General features: G+C 41.0%; 1 protein-coding gene across 3 annotated transcripts in view; it reads left to right on the top strand.

The window, feature by feature from the left end:
* NTNG1 (netrin G1) overlaps positions 1 to 26656 on the top strand; it is a 153230-nt gene that overhangs the window by 48394 nt on the left and 78180 nt on the right. For all 3 annotated transcript variants that reach the window (XM_086462621.1, XM_086462619.1, XM_086462620.1), the window contains exon 2: positions 12934 to 13574. In XM_086462621.1, coding sequence (XP_086318747.1) covers positions 12934 to 13574 — 641 coding nt within the window. The remainder of the gene's footprint in view (positions 1 to 12933; positions 13575 to 26656) is intronic.

Raw genomic sequence — 26656 nt, 5'->3', positions numbered from 1 at the left:
GCTGGTTTTATCCACAGTTCCCATTGCTCTGTCTCCCACCTGAGGCAGCAGAGCCCGAGAGGCAGCAGCAGGGATCATGCAGGTGTTATGGCCCTGCCTTCTGCATGGGACGGCTGCTTTCCTTCCCCCTGCCCTGCCATCCAGCCAGTTGGGATTCTCCATATTTCAACATGCTATGATGAAATGAGTTTTGAAAATGATAGGTTGTTAGGAATCAGTGTATGGGTTTTTTGATTGAATTACTTCTATTGGTGCAGTATCCTAATGTGAATTTGATGAGTGTCTTCGTTCTCTTTCAAAGCACTATGTGCTATAATCTGAATGTGCAGAGACATCACGCAATTCGTTGTGAATACTAATAAGACATCCCTTCACTGTGTAATAAAATTCAACATTTAAATTTGTTTCTATAACAATTCCACATTATTTAGGTATACACTGTGATTCATTAAAAATATTTATTTTATCAACCTGACAAACACAGATGAAGGGAAGACAATGTAGCCCACCTTTTAAGAGAAATTAGGTGAAATTGGATTTCACTTACAATTGTCATTTTTGTTTATGTTCCTTTTCATTCTTCTTTTAAGTGGTTCACACACATGCAAGGGTCCACTGAGCCTGGGAATTCTGTAACAAAAAATGATCAAATACAACAGAAATGAGTGCATATTCTGTGGCAATAGTAAGACCGATTTTTTATATATATATATATATTAAAAACAGTGTTTCTGCATAACATCAGCAATTCTAATCGTGGTGTTTGACATTCAGTGTTAATCCATCGGCTCTAAGGCTTATTAAAAATGGCAGTAGACACATTGGTAATGTAGGAGCAGGTCAGAAATTCTGAAGAACAATACTGACATTAAGAATCAGAAATAAAAATATGGTTATTGTAGAAATACAATTTTGCATGAAATCCACAGGCACAGAATCAATAATACTCTGGAGTGGGATGAACAGTGCCTACAGATGCAGAGAGTCCCAGAAGCACAGCTGAGACACCCCCAACAAGAAAAGAATTTCTTCCATCTCTCTGCCTTTTATTTGTTGTCTGGCTCTGCAGTTTCTTTTCTCTATGGCATTAGCCGTAGAATTAATACAAAGACAAAAAAAATTTCTCTTTGAAAGGAAGGCCTGTGGGGCAAAGGAAAAGGGTCTGTTCCTGGCTTAGCCACCGCTTGTCTGAGCACTAATTAATTCACCTCTCTGTCTGACCTCCCCCAGCTGTAACTTTGTGGGCAGCAGGACATACCTGCTTCTAAGTCATTTGGAGATTTACAGCTAAAAAGTAATATGCAAAACATTATGTAAATATGCAATGTTACATAAATATGAATTGATAAAATTTTCTTATAGCTTTAAGTGACATAGTTTTGCTATTCTTATTCATAGCAAGTGCACTACATTACTACATCCTATCACATGGGTAACCTATTGAAACTGGTGTGATAGTATGCAAAATAAGGGACTATCATAGTGGGAGAAGAAAACCTGCCTTGGCTTAGCAAAGCTCTCTACTTTCAATGATAACAAAGTAAATGATTGTTCAGATTTGGGGAATTAACTGTTTATTGAATCACACTCAGTGTTTATCTCACTGTGATGGTTAGTGAAAACATCAACTTACTATTTTGGTAATGCTCTCATGAACATACACATTACTTGGCATAGCCTGTATAGGTATTTGATTAGACCATCTCTTCTAAGATTAGTTTCTTTTGGAAGAAATAAAGCAAAATTTGAGACACTTTTTCTAACTATGGTTTGCATCACATTAGACAAAAGTTATTTAACTATTGCTAGTACTTAGGAATCCTCTCTAGCAGTCTTAAAAGTCTCCCACAAAGGAAGCAGGAATCACCTCAGGAAAACTATTAGAGCCGACAGTGGTTTGTCACAGGCAACCATTAATGAATACCATGGAGGATTTGGTATCCTTCTGCTCATTACCTTGCCATAATTCATTCTCAGTATCCCACAGATTATGCAGAATGACTGTCGTAGGTGCACATTTAGGCAAGCAGATAACATCTTTTAAGTCAATGGAAATCATAAGCAGGAAATAAATGGTAAGATCTGTTTCCTGAGGGTGAACACTTAAACAAGGACTCTGTCTTTGCAAAGCCAATTAGGTTCGGAGTTTGGTTTTGTTATTTCCCCTTTTAATTTCCTAGTATAGGAGTTGCATGTTTCGGTGCATGAAAGTAGTTTGTGTAAACTTTGTGTCAATCAGAATAGCTTGATACAGTGCATGTTGGTATCTCAGTCTTCATCATGACAGTTTGGCGGCGTTCAGAGTAAAACGTAAGACCTACAATCACAACGGGTATAACACAATATACCTTCTGTCAAACTCAGCTGTACTTCCCAGGTGTAGCATATTCTATGGTTCCACTTCTAGGAGAGAATAAAATTTGCAAGCTCACACATATGTGTATATAGAAAGAAAAAAATACTGCCTGTAGAAAATCTGGAATTCTTCATACCTGAATTTAGACTGCAGAGATTACAACAGAAATACCCTCAATGCAGACCCCAGTAGCATTTGCAGTGTTGTGTTTACATCTGTAGGAAAGGAAACAATCTGAATTTGTTGTCCTACATCCTGCTGCCCTTTGTAAGAATAAAATCATAGTGATGCCTTGGGGTGATATATGTAGTAAAAGTGGTTTTATTGGGACAGAACAGCTTGTGCCCAAGTCCAATACACATTTACGCCCCCAGAATTGTCTTTTACAGTATAAATAACACTTGCACATACAAGTAGCTATTTGTATATGTAAGTGATCTTTTGACAGATAAGCATGAGTATGACAGCACAGGCATAATTTGTCTCTTTGTTCACAATTTAGGGTGCATTTTCACGTTGCCCTTAAGCCAGTCAATCTGTCTGCACCACTTTCAGTCCCCAGCTGTTGCATCTCTTCCGGCAGTACCAGCACTCATCTGGCCACGCAGTGCATCAGATCAGAGACTTGATTCAGTGGAAAGTAAGACTGGGGAAAAAAGTACTGGCTTTCCGAACACATCAACCCTCTCATCCAGCTTGCCACACAGCAGCATAACTGCTAGGCAGAAGGGTGGGATCTCCCACGTTTGCAGGAAGTTTGTCCTTAGAGAAAAGCTGCCAGCTCAGAGGCCATCAGCTCCCGGCAGGAGTGCAGGGGTAGGCAAGCGGGGAGAGGGCTGAGCAAGCAGCACACTGCTAGGATGCAGGCTGCTGCTTGCTTGAGGGAGGGCTGAGCCCACAGCAAACATGCAGCTCTGGAGAAAAGATTGTCCAGTGGATCCACTGGAAGTTGCTGGACTGGAAAAGTGGCACGATGGGATTACTTAATTTTTTTTCCAATTTTCTTTTCAAGGCCGATCAAACCCAGAACAGTTAAGTTTGTGCTATTTTCAAGAGCAGTCTCATTCTTATTTGGTTTAAAATAGCTTTAGTGACTGGAAGCCCTTGGTCTGTTTTGCTGTGCTATGAGGAAAAGATAGCGAACAAGCGAGCAGCTGCAAGGCCCCGGCAGGACAGGAACCCTCTCTGCGTGTCTGCATATGTACAACCTCACGCCCACCCTTGCAAATGTGGCATTCAAACTGCCTTTTTGAAACCATGTAATACTTCTCTGTAACCATAATTTGAGCTTCACTGAATCTGAAAATTTCCAAATTATTAAGCACTGATTATAAAGCATATTACCTATCATGTTGTTCAGTCAGCCAAGCCTAACGTATAACTTCAGCTGTTGTATGAACCACATGTATAAGTGTTGAAATTGGTTTTACATACTCCTAGTGGGACACTAGCGTTTCCAACTTACACTACCTAGTTTGAACCTGCATAGAGGCACATAACATAGAGGTTAAGTGGGTGTCATTATGTCATTTTTAAAAAGGGTTTTTTTCATATTAGTTGCCTTATAGTAACTGCCTGTACTAGTGTGGACTTTTATTACTCTATACTTAAATGCAGTAGAAGTCAACAAAAAACTTTGCTTATTTAGAAATACTTTGTTATTTTTCACTATACATTTTATATGCTTATGTAAAAAACTTCTGAAATTTAAATAAAATACAGCAGTCTTCAGTTCCACTTTAAATATCTGGACATATCTGTGTGCTATTAAAAAGCTGTCACAGTCTGCTTTAGACAGTCAGATAGTTCTTGAAGCTATGTTAATGAGCTACATAGTGGTTTAGAAACCTTTCAGATTAAAAAAAATACCATGGCTAAGAGAAAAAAAAAGAATAGGAGGTTTTGTGCATCTTTCTCAATAAGTAAACAAGACACGCAACATTATCATTAAGCTATTTAAGCAGCAACTTGATGGCAATGTTTTAGTCTGGATGTATTAAGGACAGAAGATTTTTAAACTGTAGCATAAGCCTGTCCTGTAATATCCAAACTCTTATCATAAGATATAACTAACCCGTAACAGCTTGGTGAAAAACAATTCTCAATGCAACTCCCTTCAAAATACAAACACAAAAATCGTGATAATTCTGTCCTTTAATGAAGAGATCCAGACCCATCTAGTTTTCATTTAAGTCATTACAAACCTGTACGTTCATTTTTCAACAACTTCAGAATTTTTAATTGTTTCTATACTGCTCATTTTTAACCTCACATGAGAGTTAGTTTGTGCATGGCTGACTTATTTAGGGCTGTGATGAATGGTAAAGAGCTGTCCAAGTAAGATGCGTTTACTGAAATTAACACAGGATAGGGCTACACTGAATGCTGTTGTAGCTCATCAGTTAAACCGCGTCAGTGCTGTCTTCTGCTCGCTTCGCTTGATTTACATTGAAACCTGGTTGAAATTCTTGGCCTGTATCTGAAAGTACTCAATTGCCAGGACCCACAGCATCAGTACTTCGCATGAGCCTCCACTGATACTACTAAAGAGGTGTCCACCAGGAGGACAAGGAAACCCTTACTGCAGGAATAGGGGCCACAGGGGCAGAAGATAGCTTTCTCGGGAACCAGCTAAGAGCAACCTTTTGCAGAAGCCACAGCCATTATGTCCCACCTGCCTCCACCACTGCTGCAAGGCACATTTCTTCAGTTTGTGGGCAACAAAAAACATAGAACTACTTACCTTTACTCATTTATTCAATTGTGTTATCTACTAGAAGAGAACCTCCTGCTGCTCACACACACCTCACCCATGGAGAGTAAGCACCAGCTGGGCACAGCTCACAGTAATCACCGTGCCCTGAATGGGAGGGTTTGGTGGCCAACCCTCAGCAGCATGGTGCAGGAGCCCACTCAGGCTATGATGTCCCAGTTTCCTCACACCAGGAGTCTTACTGAAATTTTTCCCAAGGCAAAACTTCCGTATTCCAATGATCTGATTCCACACTCAGCTAATATAAATCTACTCCAGTGTTGCCTAGGGCAAGCTGTGGAGCTTTGCACTTCTGTTAGATCCATCTCCTCACTCATTGCATATCCCTTAGCAAGTGCCAGGGAGCGGCAGGAGCAGAGTCACCCAACACAGGGGCACACGTGGGAGCAGAGGACCACTCCAGCACCAGCTGTGCCCTCACCAGTGGGCACCATCCCACATGGCTTGAGCTCAGCCAGGAGACACAGCCCATCAGCAGCCCCAGGCACAAGAAGTGGATGAAGCAGGGTCATCAAGGAAGCCCCCCCCATAGGGCCAGGAGGAGACAGGGCTGCAATACAGACCTGAAACCCACCCAGGAGTAAAGGGCAGATGAAGGCCCCCTGAGCTTAACTAAGGCCCGGGCCAGGGGCCAAGTGGGGCTAGTCAGGGACATTAACACCTGCCACCCAGGTGGGGCTGTTCAGGAGCGTTAAGGCCTGCTGGGGCCCTCCGTGCTCTCACAACAGGTTTCTTAGACTTTTTGCTATCCACAGATGTCATTTATGGACCAGAAATCTGAACACAGGAATTTATAACTGAAAAAAAAAAATAGAAACAAGAAAAACGATTATTTTTTTTTAGTAGCACCCTGATTCCCCCTGTCGCCACCAACGTGATTTGATTTCTCAGTTTTTTGATGCTCTGTGATTGCAGTGATAACTGAGACCGTCTGTCCATGATAATGGACTAACTTGCCTATGTGCTGGCTTTCCCTTGCCCAGGGATGACACCTTTCAACTGTGATGTTTTAGACATCTCCTTTTTTCTACTCCCCTCAACGGCTCCATTCTGAATTCATGGGTAGTCTAAAATAATCAGAAAATGAGCAAGATGAGGTCTGTATCAGACCACAAAATGTAAGGTAGAGACCTTCAAGGTTGTTGTTATTGACAGTACAAGCTATTCCCAGTTGGCCAGGCCTCCATATCTCCTGCATGACTTCCTTGCTGGAGCTCCTGCAGGGCAGCAGGACAGCTGGAAAAGCAGCGTGGACAAAAATGCGGCACCATGAGTGGAGCACGATGCTGACGATCAATACCCTCTGCTGCCTTGTCCAAGGAGCGCTCTCGTGGATGGGCTGGCTTCCCCAGCACAAGTGCCAATATGCTGAGAGAAAGGGATGCTGCATCCCCGGGGGTTTCAGTTTCTCAAACCCAAAGATGTGTCCGGTGTATAAAGAAACTCAGGGGTTTTTGGAACATTTGCCGTATTGTTCAGCCAGAGCTCAGCACGATGGGGGCCTGGCATTATGCACCTCATGACATTGCAAAAGCTATAAATACAGAAGTGATTATACTGCCAGATACCTGCTGATACAAGAGGAAAACACCAATATTGAGCTTCTGGAATAAGAAAACCACACTTGGGTCAGTGCTAGTAGATCTGCCTTAAGGTACCATTATGCCAGAATGTGGTCAAAATAACATCAGCAAGGTTGCCAAGTCAAAGGTAGCCTCGGAAGCATAAAATTGCCAACTAGGAATAAGTAGGCTTCCCCCCTCCCCCAAAAGTGGGTAGAGATTTCAGAGGAAACAAAACTCCATATGCCTCATAAAGTAAATTGAAAAGCATTTTCGAACAGAAACTGAAGTAACTAAAAAGAGAGAATGTTCTGCTAGGAATTAAATGCCTTTGCCAAATGCACCAATGCATTTGGTGCTGCAAATACTAAAATGTTTTCCTGTGGTACATTTTCAGTTCATAGTGTTGGAGAGAGGCATGATCTAATAATCTGAGAGCCAATCTGAGTGCCAAGAATGCCTTCACATGATCTACCAAAGGGCTTTGGAAGACACAGTACAATATAATCAGGGATTACAGAGTTCATAATGCAAAAGCATTTCTCTCTAATTCTGCATCTATATGTAAATTTGGGATAGGATCCCATACCTCATGGAGATGCTGTCATGAAGATTAATTAGCTAGGTCTATGTTCCACAGGGCAAAGTGCCAGATCTTTTGAGGCTTAAATATCTTTTTAAAATCTGAATTTTAAGGGTCTGCTTGCACCAAGTTTGTTGCAGGATCAGGGCCATAATCTGCAGTGTACTTTCAAGCTTAAAAGTGCACAAAGTTGTTAAGCATTATTATTTATTTTTGGCCAGCCAGATCCTCCCTGGTTTAATCTTTTTAAGTCTCCCCAGAAGTTATTGATTTAAACATGCTTTTATTTTCTTTTTGCTGGTTTTTGGAGAATGTATATTGTTCAGCCTGCAGCTCAGAGTTCAAAGTGCTTGTCTGGCCATCCAGATGCCTCTCACTTGGGAGCTCTGTGAAAGAGCATCAAATCTTCCACTGAGATTTTAGCACTTTTTCTTTCTTAACTTAAATCACTTTCTTCACTTAAAATGCTGTCACTACAGTGATGAAAGGCTATTGATGGTAAAATGTTCTTGTCTACAGCCATCCCTGTCTTCATCACAAAAATAATTCTGCAGACATTGACCGAGATGCTCTCAAACCAGCTAATGGATGTAGTGAGTTTGAAAACATCAATTATTATATGACAGATTCTGTGCCTTGCAGATCCTCCACCACACTGCCTGTTTACCCTTAGTAGGACAACACCTAATGAGGAGTATCTCCCAATTAATGGTTTCATAATCTAGCTCTGTCATGGTAAACAAGTAAATCCTGGTTAGAAACCGCATGCAAAATGTAAGCATTAGGGCAATTGCTGCTGTTAGCTATTACTGTCTAATTGGTCATCTACAATGTACAGCACAGTACGAAGTGAACTGCTTGTAATGATCTCTTGGAAAGGAAAACAAACATACTCTATTTCCAAAAGTGTGACTTCAATGCAGTAAATTTACTGCGCAACCTCGCTCCAAATGTGAGTCAGGCTGTATTTATTTCTTGTCTTGTGCATCTGAGCTAACTACCTTGAAGCAGCGGTATAAAAATCAGTTGCTGTGACTCGCTTCTTGAAAATTTATTTTGCTCTTTCTTAAAATCTTGGCCTGCTTGACCTCAGCAGCCTTGACCAGTTTGAAAATGCAAGTTATAATCTTCTGTAGGGATTTAGCCAGGTGTCTATTACAGCATGTAATCTGTGATACAGCTTCCAATATTCACGCTGCAGAAGGGTTAAGCCCCCCTGTCTTTGTTCCTGAGTAAAAAAGTCCGTGAGGTGTTAGTGTGGACAGGAAGCAGATTGAAAGAAGCAACATCTTCAATCAAGCCCTAAGCCTGTGCAGATGCCACTGAGGAGCTGCCCTGATGAGAGGCAGGCGGCTGCGCCTGAGCAGCACCGCTCGGACCTTAACCCTCGAAACAGCAGCTTCAGCACTGCTGCCGGCTCCTCTGCTGATGTTCAAAGGTCGTGCTACTGCTAGACCTCTGTTTTTAAGCAAAATCCTCACTCTGTGGTTACTGTCCCGTCTGTCACCAAATTGTTCCTGAAGGTGCTCTTGGTAAGATGCGCTACCGCCCAGCAGGAGCAAGGCCAGCCCCAGCACGCTGTCCCAGGCAGGGACACTGCCTAGCGCCCCAGACACCACTATAAAAGTTCGACTGGCACAAACAGACATCACTGTCTGCTAAAACAAACTGAATTCAGCTAATTGAGGGGAAACCCTACTGGGACCAGTCAGCCTTAGTCAGTAGCTTCTCAGGTAACTCTGCTTTTTCCAGCCAGGGCTGAGCGTGGTCAAACCATGTGACGCAAAATGGGTACTTCCTCCTAAAGCTAAAACTTTTAGACTATGTTAGTAGTTTTGCTAATATTTTGCATTCCATGAGTGACCTAAAACAAAATAAATACCAACTTAATTTGCCCGCCTGCAAGGAACTGTTTAATATCGGTCTCCAATTACTGTACAGGAAAATAATGGGTTTCTTTTAGATGGTCATGATGTTGGGAAAGCCTCAGCTACCCTTTACGCTAATTGGCAGTAAAGTGTTTAGAAGTATTTATTAGTGTTTAATTATTTAGAAATCTCCTAATGGCTTAAATGTAGTTTTGAAAAGTTATAAATATTTTCAACGTTGTCCAGCTGAAGAGCTACTGCTTGGAAGGCTTAAATGAAGAGCTATTTATGGCTGCCTGCTGGTCACGAAATTACTTACAGCTGCTAATGCTCTGGTCCTTTAGATATCCCCAACACAGAATGGGCTTAGTTTTCACAAATTGGGGAAAGTTTCTCTTTGTTGTATTCATTTTACTGAGATAGAGGTTTTAAAGAGGATTATCACAGAGATCAAAACATTAAAATATGTAACTAATCCCAGTTAAATTAATTGTTTTCATACTAATATGTACTAAGGGACATTCATGTAGAGTAAGACCCCTTTACACTGTTTTGGTAATGTAAGTATGACTTAACATGCAAATTACATTTAAGATGAATTAGAAGCAGTTTAAAGCCAAGTTGCTGGTAGAGAAAATGGGAATCTGACTCCAAGCCTCTGAAGCAACAATCACGTTCCAAATTACATCAGTGACTGATGTGTCAGTAGGCACAGGGGAACTTACTTAAACTCATCATTTCTCTCCCCCTCCCTGTGTTAGAATTCATAACATTTATTGTATTGGCTTATATTGACTTAGATTTGTTTCTCCTAATTTCCTCTCTAGAATACTGAACTCCACAGAAGTTATTTTGGTGTTATCAAATCATTTGCCTCTTAAAAGAGAATTATGTGCTATAAAATTAAAAAAGAATAATTCAGGTTTTGGGGGAGGATTTGCCCGAAGCTTTTTATTAGGATTCTCGTTTGCAGTGATGTCCTTAGTCCAAGGTTTCAGTGTCGGGTTGTACCACTGACGTTACCCCTCGTAGGAGTTTCAGGTGCAGGACAGCATTGTGATTCTGACCTATTTCTCACTATACTCTGCCATTAATTGGAATAGCCTCATCTTTCCCAAAAGGCTTTGTACTCACAGAGATGTAGGCTACCATTCAGTAGCAAGCTAAGGCTGGTTTTTAGCATTCACTGCACCATTCTTTTAGGTACCTTATTGCTACCAGCTCTCATGATCTTACTGTGTTCACGCTAACTTATGTTTTGTTAGAGCCCCGTCTCCCAGGGTTCTCTGATTATATTGACACCTCAGCTTTTGCTAAAAAGGAAAAGGAGAAAGAAAAAAGGAGCAAAAGAAATCAGCTCTTATATATAGAAAGAAACAATATATCCCACACAATCTGGGTTACCCACTGGCAGTCATTAAACATGCCCACTCCAGCATCCAGGGACTAGCGGATCAGAGCAGCTTTAGTTTTTAACATGAAGAATCACAACAGACTCGGTGGCTGCTTGTGGAGCAGGAAACCAGAGCTGTCCCTCAGCAGTGCTTAATGCACCTGTCTGGCTACCAAGGAGCATTTTTTTTGCTCGGTTTCAATACCCATGACCTCCCAGTGAAGTTGCTTTTACCAAAGCAATGACAGAAGCATAAAGATTGTAGGTACGCAGGCAGCTTCGTGGTGACAGGTACAGAAGTGACCAGGGTTTTCTAGTAAACCTCAGAAAGGTGTGATTTATGCAACTCCTGAATATTTTCTGGAAAATGGATATTTACATGTAGTCAAAGGGTCTGGAACCTTAAAGATTTTATAATATGTATATTTTTCCCTAAGGAAAAGAAAAGGCCTAAGTAAGTTAGCGAATTCTGGCATTTGTGTCTGATACATTAAATGGAGCTTAAATAATAAAAAATTCGGTGTTTTCTCTATTCTGCTTGAAACTTGTTTTTGATTTTCACTGTTTTATTCAAAAGGAAGGCATAGAAATAGCAACCGTGAGCTTGAAATCAGAGCTGTAACGTGGACTTATTATAGACACATTTTGCAGAGTATTTCCAGTTACAGCTGCATGCTTTGAAGCTGTCAGTGTAACAAGCAGTGTGCTGCTTTTCAAATAACTCTTTTTGTTGTCTTGTAGGTTTTTTTCTTAACTTTGAGTCCCAGTGAATTGTTGACAGTTTTAGCATTCAGCTGTATTAATGGGAAAGAGAGAGAGAAAGCAAATAGTAGTTCCCTGCTCAGGTAAGAGGAGGTTGCTGGTGGGGAGGTCAAAGTGAGTGCAGATGTCCTTTTGCTTGTGTTTTGTGGGAGTATGTCAAGGAGCAGAGCAGTGGCCAAGGTGGAAACTCATGTTTGAAACCCATTTCCCACACTGGATGGCATTGAATCGCTTCGTTGCCCTGAGGCTTTGGGATGGAGAGAAGCGTAACTTATAAGAAAAGAAAAGGTAGATTATCATACCAGGGCTTGTTCTGTTTTCAGAGTAGGTGAGAGGAACTCTGATTAATGACAATAACAGCTACACTTATGCGGCTATCAAACAGTACTAGGTATAGACATGTGCATCTTTTTCCCCAGCAGTACTGACCATCAGTGAAAAGAGGCACGGCTTCTTCCACAATCCGTATGTAAGGTGGAGGGAAGGATACAGAGCAGCAGTTGCTCTCTGGAACAAACGCAGAATGAACAAGTAGCAAAATACTAATGTCGTCTTGAAAGCTGAAATTAGATAGACATGATTCCACGCAGCCTATGGGGTCTGATATCTTGGCAACTGCTGCAAGATATCCCTAATCTGCAGACAAAATAGCCTTTGTGACGAAGCACAAGATTGTGGTGTGCAGGTTAATGCATCAAAAAGGCCAGGAAGAGAATAATTCACTTTCACCTTGCTACAGAGGACAAGCAGCAGTAAAAGCTGTGCACTATTGGCAAGCTCTTTTTGTTGCTGTTTTTAACTCAACCCCTGGTTCAGAGCTCCAGCCACCTCGGCAGCATTCCAGCTGGAGCTGCTGACATCTCCCACCTAATCAAGTGCTGGATTATCTTGTCCTGATAAATTGGAGCCGGTGCCTCATGAAAAGTCTTTCCTGAAGTACTTTGCTACCCTGTAATAAGATGGCAGATGTCTGAATCAAGCCCCAGAGCTGGCAGAGCACTGTTTTTCTAATGGCTTTTGGTGGCGAGTGTAAATGTTTTAAGGCAGGCTGGTGCCACGCTGGGAGCACAGTTAAGCATGATAAATTTCACACCTGGATGAAAGGAAACCTGAAGGTGTACTGGGTACTGGTTCATACCACGTACATACGGGCTGCACTGCTGACCTCAAAACACTTACCCTAAAAATTACTTCTTTTGTGAGCAGAGCTCTTGAGGAACATACTTGTTTTAGAAAGAAATTCTCTTCAGCTTCTTCATTTTTCTAGGAAGAGTTGGAGTTACTGAGCTATTAAGAACTTGCTTACTGTTCTCAGTCTTTTGTGACTGGATCGCTGGTCTGAGTCATTCAGGGTAAATAAACTCTTTTCTTTCTCTGAAACTTACTAAGAAAAATGTTCATGTTACAGAAGCAAAGGTGCTCTATGTGTTTGTGTTTGTACATTTGCTTTAACGGGTAAAACAGCCAGCATGAATCTTGTTAAGATGAAAGTATTTCTTGCAAACATTTGTTTTTTCTTTCTTGGTTTCACTTCTGGAGAAAAAGCAGCAGTTCTCATGTGCCAGACAGGAAACATCTTTATGCGTCACCATCACCTATACTGTGCCTCTTGTAACGCTGCTTTGCTCTTTTCCAGGGGAATCCCTACATGTGCAATAATGAATGTGATGCAAGTACCCAAGAACTGGCTCATCCTCCAGAACTGATGTTCGATCTCGAAGGAAGACATCCCTCCACATTTTGGCAGTCCACGACTTGGAAGGATTATCCAAAGCCTCTTCATGTTAATATTACGCTCTCCTGGAACAAAACCATTGAGCTTACAGATAACATAGTTATCACTTTTGAATCTGGCCGTCCAGACCAAATGATCCTGGAGAAATCGCTCGACTATGGACGAACATGGCAGCCCTACCAATACTATGCCACGGACTGCTTAGATGCCTTCCACATGGATCCAAAATCAGTGAGGGATTTATCGCAGCACACAGTCCTAGAAATCATTTGCACAGAGGAATACTCTACTGGGTACATGACAAATAGTAAAATAATCCACTTTGAAATCAAAGATAGATTTGCTTTTTTTGCTGGACCTCGGCTCCATAACATGGCTTCTCTTTATGGACAGCTTGACACAACCAAGAAGTTAAGAGATTTCTTTACCATCACAGATCTGAGGATAAGACTGCTTAGGCCAGCAACTGGAGAAATATATGTAGATGAACAACATCTGGCACGCTACTTTTATGCAATTTCAGACATAAGAGTATACGGAAGGTAAGAGAATGTATACCTTTAGAAACAGGCATGTGCATTTGGTTTTAGAGGTTATTCAAAACTGTTTATTTCCCCAGACTTGATGACATTTTCTGCCGAGATGTGTTCGTTGGAAGTCTGGCTCAGTTGGAGCCTGTTTCTGGTCATACCAGAAGTTTCTGGCACAGTGGCACAAAGTCCTGGTTTGCTGTCACAAGCCTGGGAGCTTGAGTCCTGGGTCTCACAAGCAGGATAGTATGAACAGTTTCTTATGCCGGCTCAGGAATTCACGCTGGCATTAGGACACTTTTTGCTTTTATGTAGTTGGAGCCTGGTCTGGTGGCAGTTAACTAAAAGGAGAGATTCTGTTTTGTCATTTGACTTTTTCAGGCCTTTAATGTAAGGTGTGATTGATACAGCAGCCCTTACACGGACCCTTCCCACTAGGTCTGGCTATGAATGGCCTGTGAATAAGGGAGGCGGCAGAGATTAGAGTCCATTCCTTGTGCTTTAATTAGCTCTGAAATGCAGTGAAGCTGAAGTAAAATGATAAAAACAACAGCGTTTTGGAGAGACTGATTAGAATATAACAAAGATGATTACTCAGCTGGGTTCAAGACAAACAGTCCCTCTAGGGCAAGCAGTGGCTGGTATCAGGTGCTGTAGTCCCCAAAATAATAACTGCAATGACATTCCTGTTGGGAGATTTCCTTCCCAACTCATACTGGCGATTGACTGATGACCTCAAGCGGGTGGGTGATACCCTTTACGTGTGTCTTAGATGCCAATTTGCTCAGAACAAATAAATGGGACTGTCTCTATTAGCAATTCACTCACCTCTCTAATGTACCTTTACTTTCTCCTCTCTTTCTTCTATAAAGAGTTCAAATCTTCCTTTTTAATTATTTTTTATTAAAGGGAAGCTAATTATCAAAATGAACAGAAAAGCTACTGTATCTTGGAAGGCCAGGGCATTTTTTGCAGACACAGGACTGAGTGAAAAAAAAGTAGACACGGTGATTATATAAAACACTGGTGAATATATTTTTATTACTCCTATAGTGAGTTTTCCATTTTCTACCTCTTTTATACAAGCCTTTCATGTTCATAAGTATTTCTAGATTGCAAAAATGGGTACATAAAACCAGAATAAAATCAAATTACTGTAATGTAATCTATTGAAAAATATTCCTCTAACTTTATATGAAGGAAGAATTGATGCCACATACAGATTTCAATGCATAAGCACTTTTGCAGTGCCGATATGTTTTATACAACATCAAAATACATTTCTTAGGACCATATATTTAGCACGTAGTTACAGTCTTCTGTGTCCACACCAAATACGTACGCATACATACAGAATCACTAATTGAACGTGTGAAAGTATAAATGTTGCTGTTTTAAGAATCCTTACAGTAACTCTCATTAGTTACGTTGTAAATTATTTTTCAGCCGTCCCTTGGGAGGGCTAAGTGGCTCATGGGCAGCTTAAGATACTGTTGGAAGTAGTTCAGTAAAATCAGCCTCAGTATACAAAAAGAGAACACGTATGTTCTGTTTGGTATGTATCCTTTCTCTGTTGGGCTCCACATAGGTTAGCTCTACAGAGGCATCATATCAAAGCTTAGGATCTGAAGGTCCTTACGCTTTAAGGAAAAGCGGCTCCCCGTCTGAAAACCCATTTGGAGTTTAGTCTGACTTCAATTAGCCTATCAGTACTTTATCAAAGAAAGCATCTGAAGGATTAAAAAGCAGTGCATTGCATGCAAATTAGAAAGAGAAACCTTCCGAGCACATCTGGGGCACGGCAATCTTGTGAAAAATTATCTATAGAAATGAAGCGTGACTGTATGGGGAACTTATCTGATGCTGATGCTTGTTGTCTAAATGCTGCAGTAATTGGACACATGCTTTAAAAGAAATATCTGATGTGTAATAGTATCTCACTAGATTAGATTCATGTGAATTCTTATCACTCTTCTGCTAATGAGAAGAACAGCTCTTTAGGGATTTGGCAGCCTTTGCTTCAATACACAGTTTGCCCTCCTTGTTAAAGACTTTATGGGCTTGCATGCTGCCCGGTAGCTGCGGGGCTGCATGCAGTACACAGCCCCTGACTATTTAGTCACACCAAATGTAACTTGCAATAGGCCCGCTGTCACACAGTTTTAGGTATTTTTGGTCCCCTAAAAACTTTATAAGCTGCCGCTCCCCCCCCCCCCCCCCCCCCAGAATCTCCAAATCAGCATCATAGTTATGTGCCCTGGCATGCCCTGAGCATGGGAACACAATGGAGGGGAGCAAGGGGGTTTTTGTGCCACTGTTTCTGGTTCAGCTGAGGTTTCCAGCTTTTTGCAGGTTAGTTTGACATGTTAACTGGAAATTAAGTTACTGGTTTCTTTTCTTTTTTTGCTACAATGTTTTATATACTGTGCTTTGAGACCGAGAGACTTCTATACGTTTAGTAAAGCTAGACTGAACTATTCCGTGAGGATACAAAAGGACCTTACCAAGGAGCTTGACATGTGGTGCACAGGTGATGCTAGCAGGCACATTTTAAAGCTCAGCCTTTTACTTTAACCTATAGGTTAAATATAGTTAAAATCACCAAAGCTCATAATAGCATCTTTCTAAAGGCAGCATAAAAAGTAATTTATGTTACACTGTATTTTAAGGATCAATGACAGTGAAAAGCATTTATCTTAAAGCTGCCGTATTTAATATACAAGACGCTGGGATGGTTAATACTTCACAATGAATTATAGATGGGAGATTTGCCCACTTAATGTAGGGTTTGTTTTGTCATTGCTTTGCATTTTGGTGTGAAATAAGCCTGATGTATGTTGCATTAGAGATGAAAACCTGTGTGCTCTCGGTGAATGCCTTACCTCCTCTATTACCACCAGTTTATTCATCTTCAATTTACCACTTCCATTCTGTATTTATTAAGATGATGAAAAAAAGGAAACATGGCTGTTAGCAATTTCAGCAACCCCATTGCGCTCACATTATTCAAGAAACCTAATAATCCACATGAACTAATTCTGACTTACTGATGGTCTGCTTCACTAAATCAGAGTGATTTTTTCTAGTGAATAATGGACGATGTAGTGTGCCAATACCTTAATTAAAGAGAGCCTCTCTTAGTCTTGATCTCATTTTAATTTACAGGGTAATACTACAATAATATCACTAATGGAAGGTACATTAAAGGGCATCAAGTAGCATTAACTGTATTAAATTATGGCACTTGTGTTAATTAACTGCTGAAGCAAGATGGTCCTAATGGCTAGAAAGGTCGACTAATGCATAAATAAAGTCTTCCGGGATGGGAAACTAAGAAAGAGCAGACATTTTTCCCCTCGTCTGGCCTTGCTGCAGAGAATCAGAGGGTGTCCTGTGTAGTAACCTCGGGAAGGTTTCTCTCACTTCCCTGCCTGCAGAGGTGGCCTGGACTGTCTGCGAGCTCTGCCTGTCTTTGATTCCATGTGAAGGACAGTCCTGGCAGTAAGCTGTGAAGCACAGCTCCTTTTTTTAACTTTTCTTTTTTTTTTTTTTTTTTTGGTAGGAGAAGTTTACCAAAATGCTGATAATAATTCCTTTGAAGTCAAGCAAAAGGTTCCTAGCAGATTTTGGATCAGGCTGCTAAAGGTTTAACCATGTTAATTCCAAAGTATTTTTGCTGTATTTTATTGTCAGTGACATGTACATTTATACCCAGTAAATTAACTGTAACTTGGAATGCTAGTAAAAAAACATTGCTCCAGTGTGTGACAGAATGACTAGCTTGCTAAAACAAAAGATCTTATTGCTTTGGGGTGATTAGGTTTTGATCTAAGAGCTACCAGTTTCCTTCTGACACCAGAATATCCAGCCTCTGTACAATGTTATTAAGCCCTTTGGAATTTATTTTTATACTCTTCTTGCCTTGAAGCTTCTGTATTTAAGCCCCAGGGTTTTCTGACCCTGTCTCAGCTACAGTTGCAGTTCCAGCAGCAATAGAAACCTCTAAGTCACAGTACGCAAGTGAAAAGTATCCTCAGTTTTAACAGTTTCTTGCTCTCACGTTCTCTCTTCTAAATTTAAATCCATCTCAGAATCTGGATAAATTACTCTGAAGGAAAGCATATTTGCTACTTACAGGATTGGGGCTTTTTTGTGTGTTTTCAGTCAGCCTGCCCCTCCTGCCAGCTGAGATCCCGTAGCAGTCAGTGTTGCTGTGGTGGGTTTGGGGCAGGTGGGTGCCCTTCCTCTTGAAAAGCGCGGATCTGCCCCCCTGAGTCGGGAGTTCGCACCGCAGCCTGCAGCGGGCGGTCACAGCATGAAGGCTGGGGTTGTACCAGGTTTCATCCTCTGGCTTATTCTACAGATCCATTCTATGGCTGGATTAATTGGATTAAATCTCTATGTTACTCTGGCATACACTTGACAACGCTGTAATAATATCCCTCTGTGATTTATCCAAAAGCAGAACTTTGCCCTAGGGAAGTGGTAATATATAGAAGTGCTTTAGTTTTATTTATAATAGAAAATGTTTTCATTAATGTTCAGCTCAGAACCAGACCATCAATATGAAGATATGTAGGCTTCAAGCTTTTAAGGAGACAACTGAATAACATTCTTGTTTCTAGTATTTATTTACCATACTTGAATACTCTTTGTTTTAAGAGAACACTTGCATAAGCAGCTTATTCTCCTTTGAGATTTTCACTAGTATTTGGAGGGAATATAGCAGTTTCTCCAATTAAATTATGAACTCATTAGAGAACAGAAAAGAAAAAAAAATGTATGTATTTAAGAGCATGTCAATTTATCTTTAACTCCCAAGTGCAATTAGCTTTTTTAATGTATCTACTGTAACATGTCGCTAAGGAAAATGGTCCTTCGTTTTCTGTGAACAAATCTAGGATCATCAGGAATTGAAATAGTTAAGTGGTCACTGTGTTTATTCACACATGAGCAGCCTCCAATAGTTTACTCAGTATAGGTGTCCTGGGTGGGTTTTACTCCTTCCCGTGTTCAAATAATGCTGGTTTCCACTCTCCATCATGGTGACAAAAGTCCTGCCCATCAACTCAGTCTGGTCTCAGTCTTGTAGTGACTGGAAGGGGATCAAAGCAGGAGAGTCTGGACAGCTGACTACGACTCCAATTCTGCTATACACTTTTGAAACTAGTGGGCTTAAATCACCAGGTTTTGCTCGGCACCTTTGCTCATTAGCGTTTGATCATCTTTTCTTGGCCCGTTTTACAAGGTGTCAAGTATTTCCATACTGATCTCCCCCAGCTGCCTTTCAAGGAAGCTCAGTATCGTGCAGGATCAGGGTGTTTGAGGAGAGGCACCAAGCCTTTTTGTAGTGTAATTCATTTTGCCATTGAACATTAAAGGAGTAGAGATGAAACTCCTGATGAAAGAAATGAGAATTTTTCTTTCTGTATTGCTTTGTATGCTGAAAAGCTATCCAAAGAGCCTTTCTGAATAAATTCAGTGATTCCAATATCTTGCAGAAACTTTCTTTCCTTTAAGCTTTTCATTTCAAAAGAGTTAAATTTAACGCAAGCACTGAAATAAGCTTAAGCATCTCCTGGATCACATGTACAAATGATTCATGGCACAGGGATGTCCTTCAGGTTGAAGTTAAAGCTGGAGTGGTACAACGTATTATCATGTTAAAAGTTTAAAAATTTATGGCTATTTCACAGTAACAGGACCTACCAACTTGTAGGTAGGTTTTTTTTCTTTCGTTTCTTGATTTGACATTCTGGTCTCTTCCACGGCTGCCAGCATGGTGAGATTGCCTGCTGTTAGTTTTGTCCATCTCAGTACCTAATTACACGTGCTTAGGAGGTGATTTTTCGTGGACATTCTTCAGCATGTGAAGTGCCTCAGAAAGTAGTAGTTGAACCCAGAATATCCACATGCTTTCTTTTGACACATGTGATGTTTCTCTCTCTCTCTGTTAATCTTTTTTTGTTAGTTGTAATAAACAAGCCATTGTTCAGCTGTAATTTGGGGAAATACTTGAAACTAAGAAAGTTAACTTTCCCTCCTTTCCTCTTTCCCTGCAGTACAGTGCCATGGTAAATGCTGTGTATCACTCCCTATACGTTATGAGAAGTTAAGTATTGGAACAAGAGACCAGAACTGATACTAGTTTCAGATGCCATCCTGTAAATCAGGAGTAATTTCAGTGAAGTTACCCGTATTAAACCAATGAGTTTCAAATGCGTTCACGTAGAAGTAATGGAAAACAAGTGTTGGAGAGAAAAGGAGGATAGAAGGAAGGAAAGAAAGGAAGGAGGGAGGGAGGACAGAAGTAAGGAGGTTGTCCCAGCATCTGTTTAAAAGAAATTAGTAAAAACCACACCTCTCAGTCTTTTCATCCTCTCTCATCTTCCTGTTGTAAAGTGGGACAGTTCTGCTAAGTCCAGTGACACAGTCACACTGAGACACCTGCTCAGGAAACTGGAAAGTGAATTAGTAAAGGTCAAGGTCTAATAGTCTCGTTACATGGGGTCTGTGAGAACCCTTCCTCTCCTTTACTCTTGAGTCTGTCTCTGGGATAAATGGGCCTCAGCAGTACTAGTGATCCACACACAAAGGGAATCATCATGGTCTTTACTTGATCGCAGTGGGCCATAGTGCAAATGAGTCAGCAGAAAAAATCCTCAGTAAAACACAGGTGAAACATCAACACTGCTGTAATTCCATTTTCATAGAATATAATCTTGTTCACGGGAAAGTAAAAAAAGAGCTACAGAAGGAAACAGCAATGCTGTGAATTTAGCAGGCAGCAATATGGTCAAGGGAAAGGAGATGAGGGGTTATGCTGCAGGTAGCATTCCCAAGAGAAAGTCTGGCTGCTGACGCATTCAGGAAAGTGTAGTGTTAGCTGCAGCCCTTTGCAGGGGAACAGGCTGTGTCCTGGTTAGATTCATGGAACGTGGTAGAAATGAAAGGATGCTGAATAGCAAGAGGCCTCTTAACGACATCAGGAGGGAGCAGGAAGTGGAGAGCTTCTTGACACCTTTCCTGTATGAGACCACCTTTAATTTTTGCAACACACCAATCCTTGGAGCCTTAGAGTCTGTCCATAAAAAGCATCTGATTGCTCACACAATAGTTCATCCAGACTTCTAAGCAGATAGCAATTAATGAAAAGGAATGATTGGTATGACTTTGATCCTGGAAATGCTGCCATACTCTGGAGTAACACAGCTGTACTTTACTGATGATTATTTTTACACTTTTGGGGTGATGACCATTGTTTTAAGATAAGCCTAAAACCAAACAAAAACATTACACCAAGAGGCTTTATACTGTGGGTTAAGGCTGATCAGGCCTTGGGTCATACCATGGATAATGCAATACATTTGATACATATACATGCCCATATCCCAGTGCTGGAGGGCAGTTTTCTAAGATCATGCTCTTTCTTTGAACCCCTGAGTCTGTCCTCTGACTTTGATGTTTGTGCAAATATCAATAGTTGTCTGCTTCATCCTTGTAAACTCACTGGAAGACCTCAGGATTCTTTTCATTTGCACCATTTCTGTCTTTATGGAAGCTACATAGAGTGACTTTCCTCTCTGCCATGCAGTATCCCCACTCCCACACTCTCTAGATGTGTGTTGGCCTGTAATGAGCCAGTATCTGATATATTAAGATTTATAAAGTACTTTGAAATACACTTAAGAAAAATTAGTAGGGATGCACAATGGCTTATTATGATCTGTCCTCCCTGCACCATCACTCATAAACCAGGCATGTAACAGTACAAACGTTAATGATAGCGATGCTGTCCCAGTGACAGAGGGACATGGTGGTTCACGTTTAACTGCCATCAGTATTTCTGTTACACTGCACATTAAGCCTATTAACAACCAAAAAGATAAAATTTGATTACAATAAGGATATATACATTGAGATACGCGTCTTCACACTCAGCTAATTAGTTGCCATTGACTGTTTTCACTTTGCTCGGTGACATGTGGTATATAAATCATTACAATATGTTAAATGCAAATGGTTGGTAATAGGGTAACCATCTGCTCACTGTTGGAAAGTTAGCAGAGGAATATAGTAAGCCGTTACTTCTAATAACGACACTAAACTCACATCCCTGAAATACCAAATATCTAAAAACAGCTGCCTCCACTAATGCCAACATTACTAATACGTCTCTTACCCTTTTCATTTTCAGAAGTAAACCACATATTGTAAGAGGTAATTTTGTTCTTCAGCATGAGCTTGACTTCAAGGCTAGTGTCTGTAACAGCAATGTGAACCACCGCATCTCAGAGCCTGATCTTTTTCTTAGATTATGTTGAGTGCTTTTGAACAGCCAATAAATAATCAGGCTGCCCACTCTTCTCGGGACATCTTTTTGTCCACAAATATAATTAAATGCTCTTCCTCCCCTAACCCCTGCTGCCAGGCCCTTTTCCAGGGATGACATTATTTTGTAAATGATAGATAGTTGGCACGTTGCGGTCTGGTAACATATTACGCTAGAGACCATCAAAAGGTGCCTTCCTTCTAATAACCTACCATGCCCTATGAGCATTACAGATCACCACTGCAATGAGGGATCAATTATTTTGCCACAGACATGTGTTATCAGGGGCTGTCACATACCTTCGTAATGAGCATTTCTGGATACCCAAGTGACAAATTAATGCATTGGAAAATTAGTAGTGGGACAAGCGTGAAGGACTGCCTGCCAAAGTTGAGGCTATGCCTTCAAGCTAGAGCTGCTCCTTCCCTCCTTACCCATTCAGTCATCTGGTGGTCAGGGTCACTATCACAGTGCTGATGTGCTGGCTCCCTCATCAGTAATATATTGCATTATCGCCTATCAGAGAGATTAATATGTTCCCGTACTGAATTCCCAAGATGTGGCTCTCAGCATTAAAGAAGCTGAGGAATTAATTCGGCTCCCACTGTCTGAATGGAAAAGAAGGTTGTCATTTCATCAGTCATATGCTAGTGCTGCTGTGGCTTGCTTAAGCCACGTTGGAGGAGGGGCGGGGGAAGGGTGGTAGGGTTTGTTTGGGGGGTTACAGCTGGCATGGCAGGATCTGAATTAAGACTGTGCTTCCAGGGAAGCGCCTGCAGGGGAAGAGGCTGCAGGAGAGCTCATTACCCCGGCGCTTTCTCAGCCCCAGGATGAATTGCAGAATAAGATGCTTGCTCTACAGGGTCTCAGAAACCTGCACCTTTGTGTAGGTCTGCTGTCCTGCAAAGCTTTCCAAGTTTAAAAAAATGTTACAGGGAGACATTGTGCTAACACGTTTTCTTTTTTTTTTTGCCTTGCAAGAAAAGAAGCGCTGTCTGAAGGCTGCACAAATTTGGTGACTCCATTTTGATTCACAGTGAATACTTGCCTGTTTCAAAATGGGGTGTCTGCACTTCAAAGTTATCTGGAGCATTTATAGACAGAGCTGGTGTGATGAGCGTTACTTTATAATACCTCAAAGGCATGGTGCCAGAGCTGGGAATTTGATAAGCCGGGGTCCTGAATTGGATTCCAGCAATGGTCACAAGTTTTAGGAAGCTCTCATTTGAAATTGCAAGCAGGGGAAAAACGGGATTCTTTCTCTTTAATTGCATTAGTTTTATTGAACTGAAGCATTGCTTCAGTTCCCAGAACACTTTATATATATTTTAATGCAAGTTACCAGAGACGGAATGGTTGCAGGACTGTTTATTGTTTCTGACTTTTATATTTGGCAAAACTGATTTTACTCATTTTCCCATTTAACTCTCTCGTGTATTAAGAATCTTTAGACTTTGAGATGGTGTTTACTGAAGTCATCGTAAACATATTAATTTAAACTTCCCTGATTTGGTGACACTTCTGTAGAGCTTTTGTTTAGGCCTGTTCAGAAAAGCCAGGCCAAGCCATGCGAACATGAACTGGAGTCCAGGGACCTCTGGTAGCCATTTGTGCAGGAGAGGAAACATGAAATTAGTTCCCTCAGTAGCCGATCCTTTAGGTTTTATTTGGTGTATTCTGGTAGCGCTTACTGAGACACAAATCTCCTGGCCATTGGATGCTTCCTATCTGTTGCTTTGAGAGGAGAAGGAGGGTCATTTGAGAGGTTTGGGGGTTTTTTAGCTTAGTTACTTTGGCTGTAGTTTTATAGCCTCATCACAAATTAGTTGGCTCTACTTCTTACTGTTGTATTTATTGAGCTGTGGGCTGCTTCTTGCCTTACTTAGAGCTGAGGGTGTTGATTTTGCCATGTAAGCACAACTAGGAATTGACCTGACTTGAAAAAAATTTTTTTCAAAAAATCCCCATTTCTGCCCCAGTTAGAGCACAGCAGGTCCCACGGCCTTCTGCACTGCCAGGGGAGTGGAGCCAGTGGGAACAGGGTGCAGTGATGCCAGTTGGGACAGGGGTCAGAGCTGCAGTGTGAGAAGGCGTCTGTTTTGTCAGTGACCCACTTTGGGAAATACTCCTTCCCTCCTCCCACACCGCGCATACCTCCAGCTGCTCGTTTCTCACTGTCTTCACTTCTTATATGGTGATCATCACTCCTTCAGGTGTATCGCATGGGGAGTCACTGCTTGTGTGGCTCAAAGAAGGAATGGAAACCTTCAGCAGGAACATCTCAATTTACAATGAAAAAGTAAACCTATTATTCTTTCTCAAAGCAGAAAATTGCTTATCATTTAACAAGCTTCATTAAAGATACTGTGCTTACGGAACCATGCCTCCCTTCCTTTGAATGCTCCTGAAATAATTCTTCCAGCAGGACAGCAGAACAGCGAGGAGCCAGTTACATTTTTAATCACTTGTGTCCCAGAGGAATTGCAGTCTGCCAGCAAGGGCAGCTCCTTCCCCTCTGCCACACAGGAGAAGAATTAAAAGATGGGAAGCTCTGGTTCCAGAATGGTGTGTTACAGTTATTAATAAGCTAAAGATCAAACAATCTGAGTGTCATTAACTGCTAATATTCTGCTACTGAAAATGTTTAAGCTAATCCAGGGATGAAAAGAATTTCATCCCCTTTTCCATTTGTTTTTTTCCTGAATGATGAATGGGGAGTGGAGAAACAGTTGGATGAAAGGAATAGGGAAAAGTAAAATAACATTTAATTTCTCCTCTACTGTACGTATCTCGAAAGTTTCAACAGTGTAGAGTCCTTATGCAGCCAAACCAATTTGCACCATTTTACCTTCTCATCAGGTAGATCAGTTAGTCACTGCAGAAGGAACCCTCAACGTGGTGATTCTTTCCAAGATTCATCCTTTCAGGTGGATGACGGCAACAGCCTCAGTTCTGACATGTACAAATATCTTGTGTTTTAGACTGGATATCTTAAAATATACATCTGGACTTTCAGTTTTTTACAGATACAGAGTCACTATATTGAGCGATCAGATTCTGAAATCTCTCTTCATTCCAATGGCTACTTTTGGAGACTAATGCAGACTTTGGATTTTGTGTTCTATATGTTTGTTTGTCTTCATAAAATATACATGTTTTAAATAGGAGAGATGCAGGAGAGCGATACCACCAGAATGACAAAGCGTTATGTGTTTTGATTCCAAAAGCAGGTGAAGTATATACTTTTAACATAGTTCATTGGTTTCCTCACTGTGCAGTCATACCCAGGTTTTGACTAACAAATGCACAATTAGTGTGTGAATGGCTGACATTCAGTCTGTCTGTGAATTGTGGAGAGGAAATACATATGCTCTGTCTAAAGGCTTCATACAAAGAGCATCATGTTACATTGTTATAGGCATTGGGCACTTAAAATGAAACCACCTAAAGGTGATTTAGTGCTGGCTCTTGGAAAAAATAGGGGATTTTGTAAATTTTGACTGTGTTTTATTATACTCAGACTTTTGAAAAATCTCTTGCATGTGTTAGGAGCACCAAAAAAGAGCTTATTCACAGAGAAAAGGTTCTGCAATAGAAAATGGGATGACTGTATGCTGTAACAGGAGTGTTGTGCAAATATTGCTGCAATGCAAACACAATTAATAGAACATAAAATTCCAGTCTCGATGCCCTGTATACAGGAGCTTCCCCCTAATTCCTAACACATAAAATACATACTTTTTTGTTTCCTCATAAGCTTAGCACATTTTAAAAGACACCAGGTTTGAAAATTCAGCTGCTACAACTACAGTAGGCAAACAGAAAAGGGAAAGAATTGCCTTGAGGCATAGGTGAGACTTCATCCTAAGAGACTTGTAGGCAGCAGCCCAGGGCAATTGTCCTGCCTCACAGCCAGAGGAGCAGGTGCCAGTAACACTGAGGGGGGGAGCTGCTGTTTTGTCACGGGAGTTACCAGAGTTCGCAGTCTGCAGTGCGTGCATCTCAAGAGAATCCTGTTACAGTCTAAGACTTTTTTTTTCATTCTTCTATCAAGTTCTTCGTCTTCAGAGGTAGGTCAGCATCTGAAAACCCAGAGATTATCCTGAATGGGTAAAATGGAGACAAAACAGAGGAATGATCTGCATAGAAAAAAAAAAAAAAAAAAAGGAATAAAAATATTGTATTCTGAAAGCTACATACAACTTCTGTTACAAGAAGCTTGGACAGGTGCCAGAAGCTTATTCCCTTTGTGATATGGTTATATGGCCACAAAGTCATTTGGTTCAGTCAATTTGCTGTGTATCATGATAAATCTGTATATAGCAGAAAATCCACAAAGCTCTGCCCTTTTCCTGTCCTGAGGCTTTCTGCCCGACATGAAAACAGAGAACATCTTTAACGAGATCTGGGGGCACTTCTGAGTCCTGTGTAATGCTCCCCTCCTGGCTTGTGTAGGTCAACAGGAGGAGATGATGAGCAGGCATAAGAACAGATGAGGAAAGACGATGAGCAGCAGCGCTGGGGACAGGAGGTCATGACTGCTGTGGGCACCATCCTAAATCCCAGTCTGCTTCCTCCTCCTCTGCAACTCTCTGTGCGTGAGAGAAAAACACAGCACTAAAGCATATCAAATACAAACACTAACTAACTCCTTCATCCCCAGAAGTATTACTTACAAAGATATTTCCTAATAAAGTGGCTGGTTTCCTTTTGTGGGTTTTTTTTTTTTAATTATTTGCATAATTCAGGAGTTTTCTGATAA

The sequence above is a fragment of the Leptosomus discolor genome, chromosome 3, assembly GCF_034619465.1.
Source record: "Leptosomus discolor isolate bLepDis1 chromosome 3, bLepDis1.hap2, whole genome shotgun sequence".
Lineage (NCBI taxonomy): Eukaryota > Metazoa > Chordata > Aves > Leptosomiformes > Leptosomidae > Leptosomus > Leptosomus discolor.
Note: the sequence above shows the minus strand (reverse complement) of the source record. Positions and strands in the feature narration are given on the sequence as shown.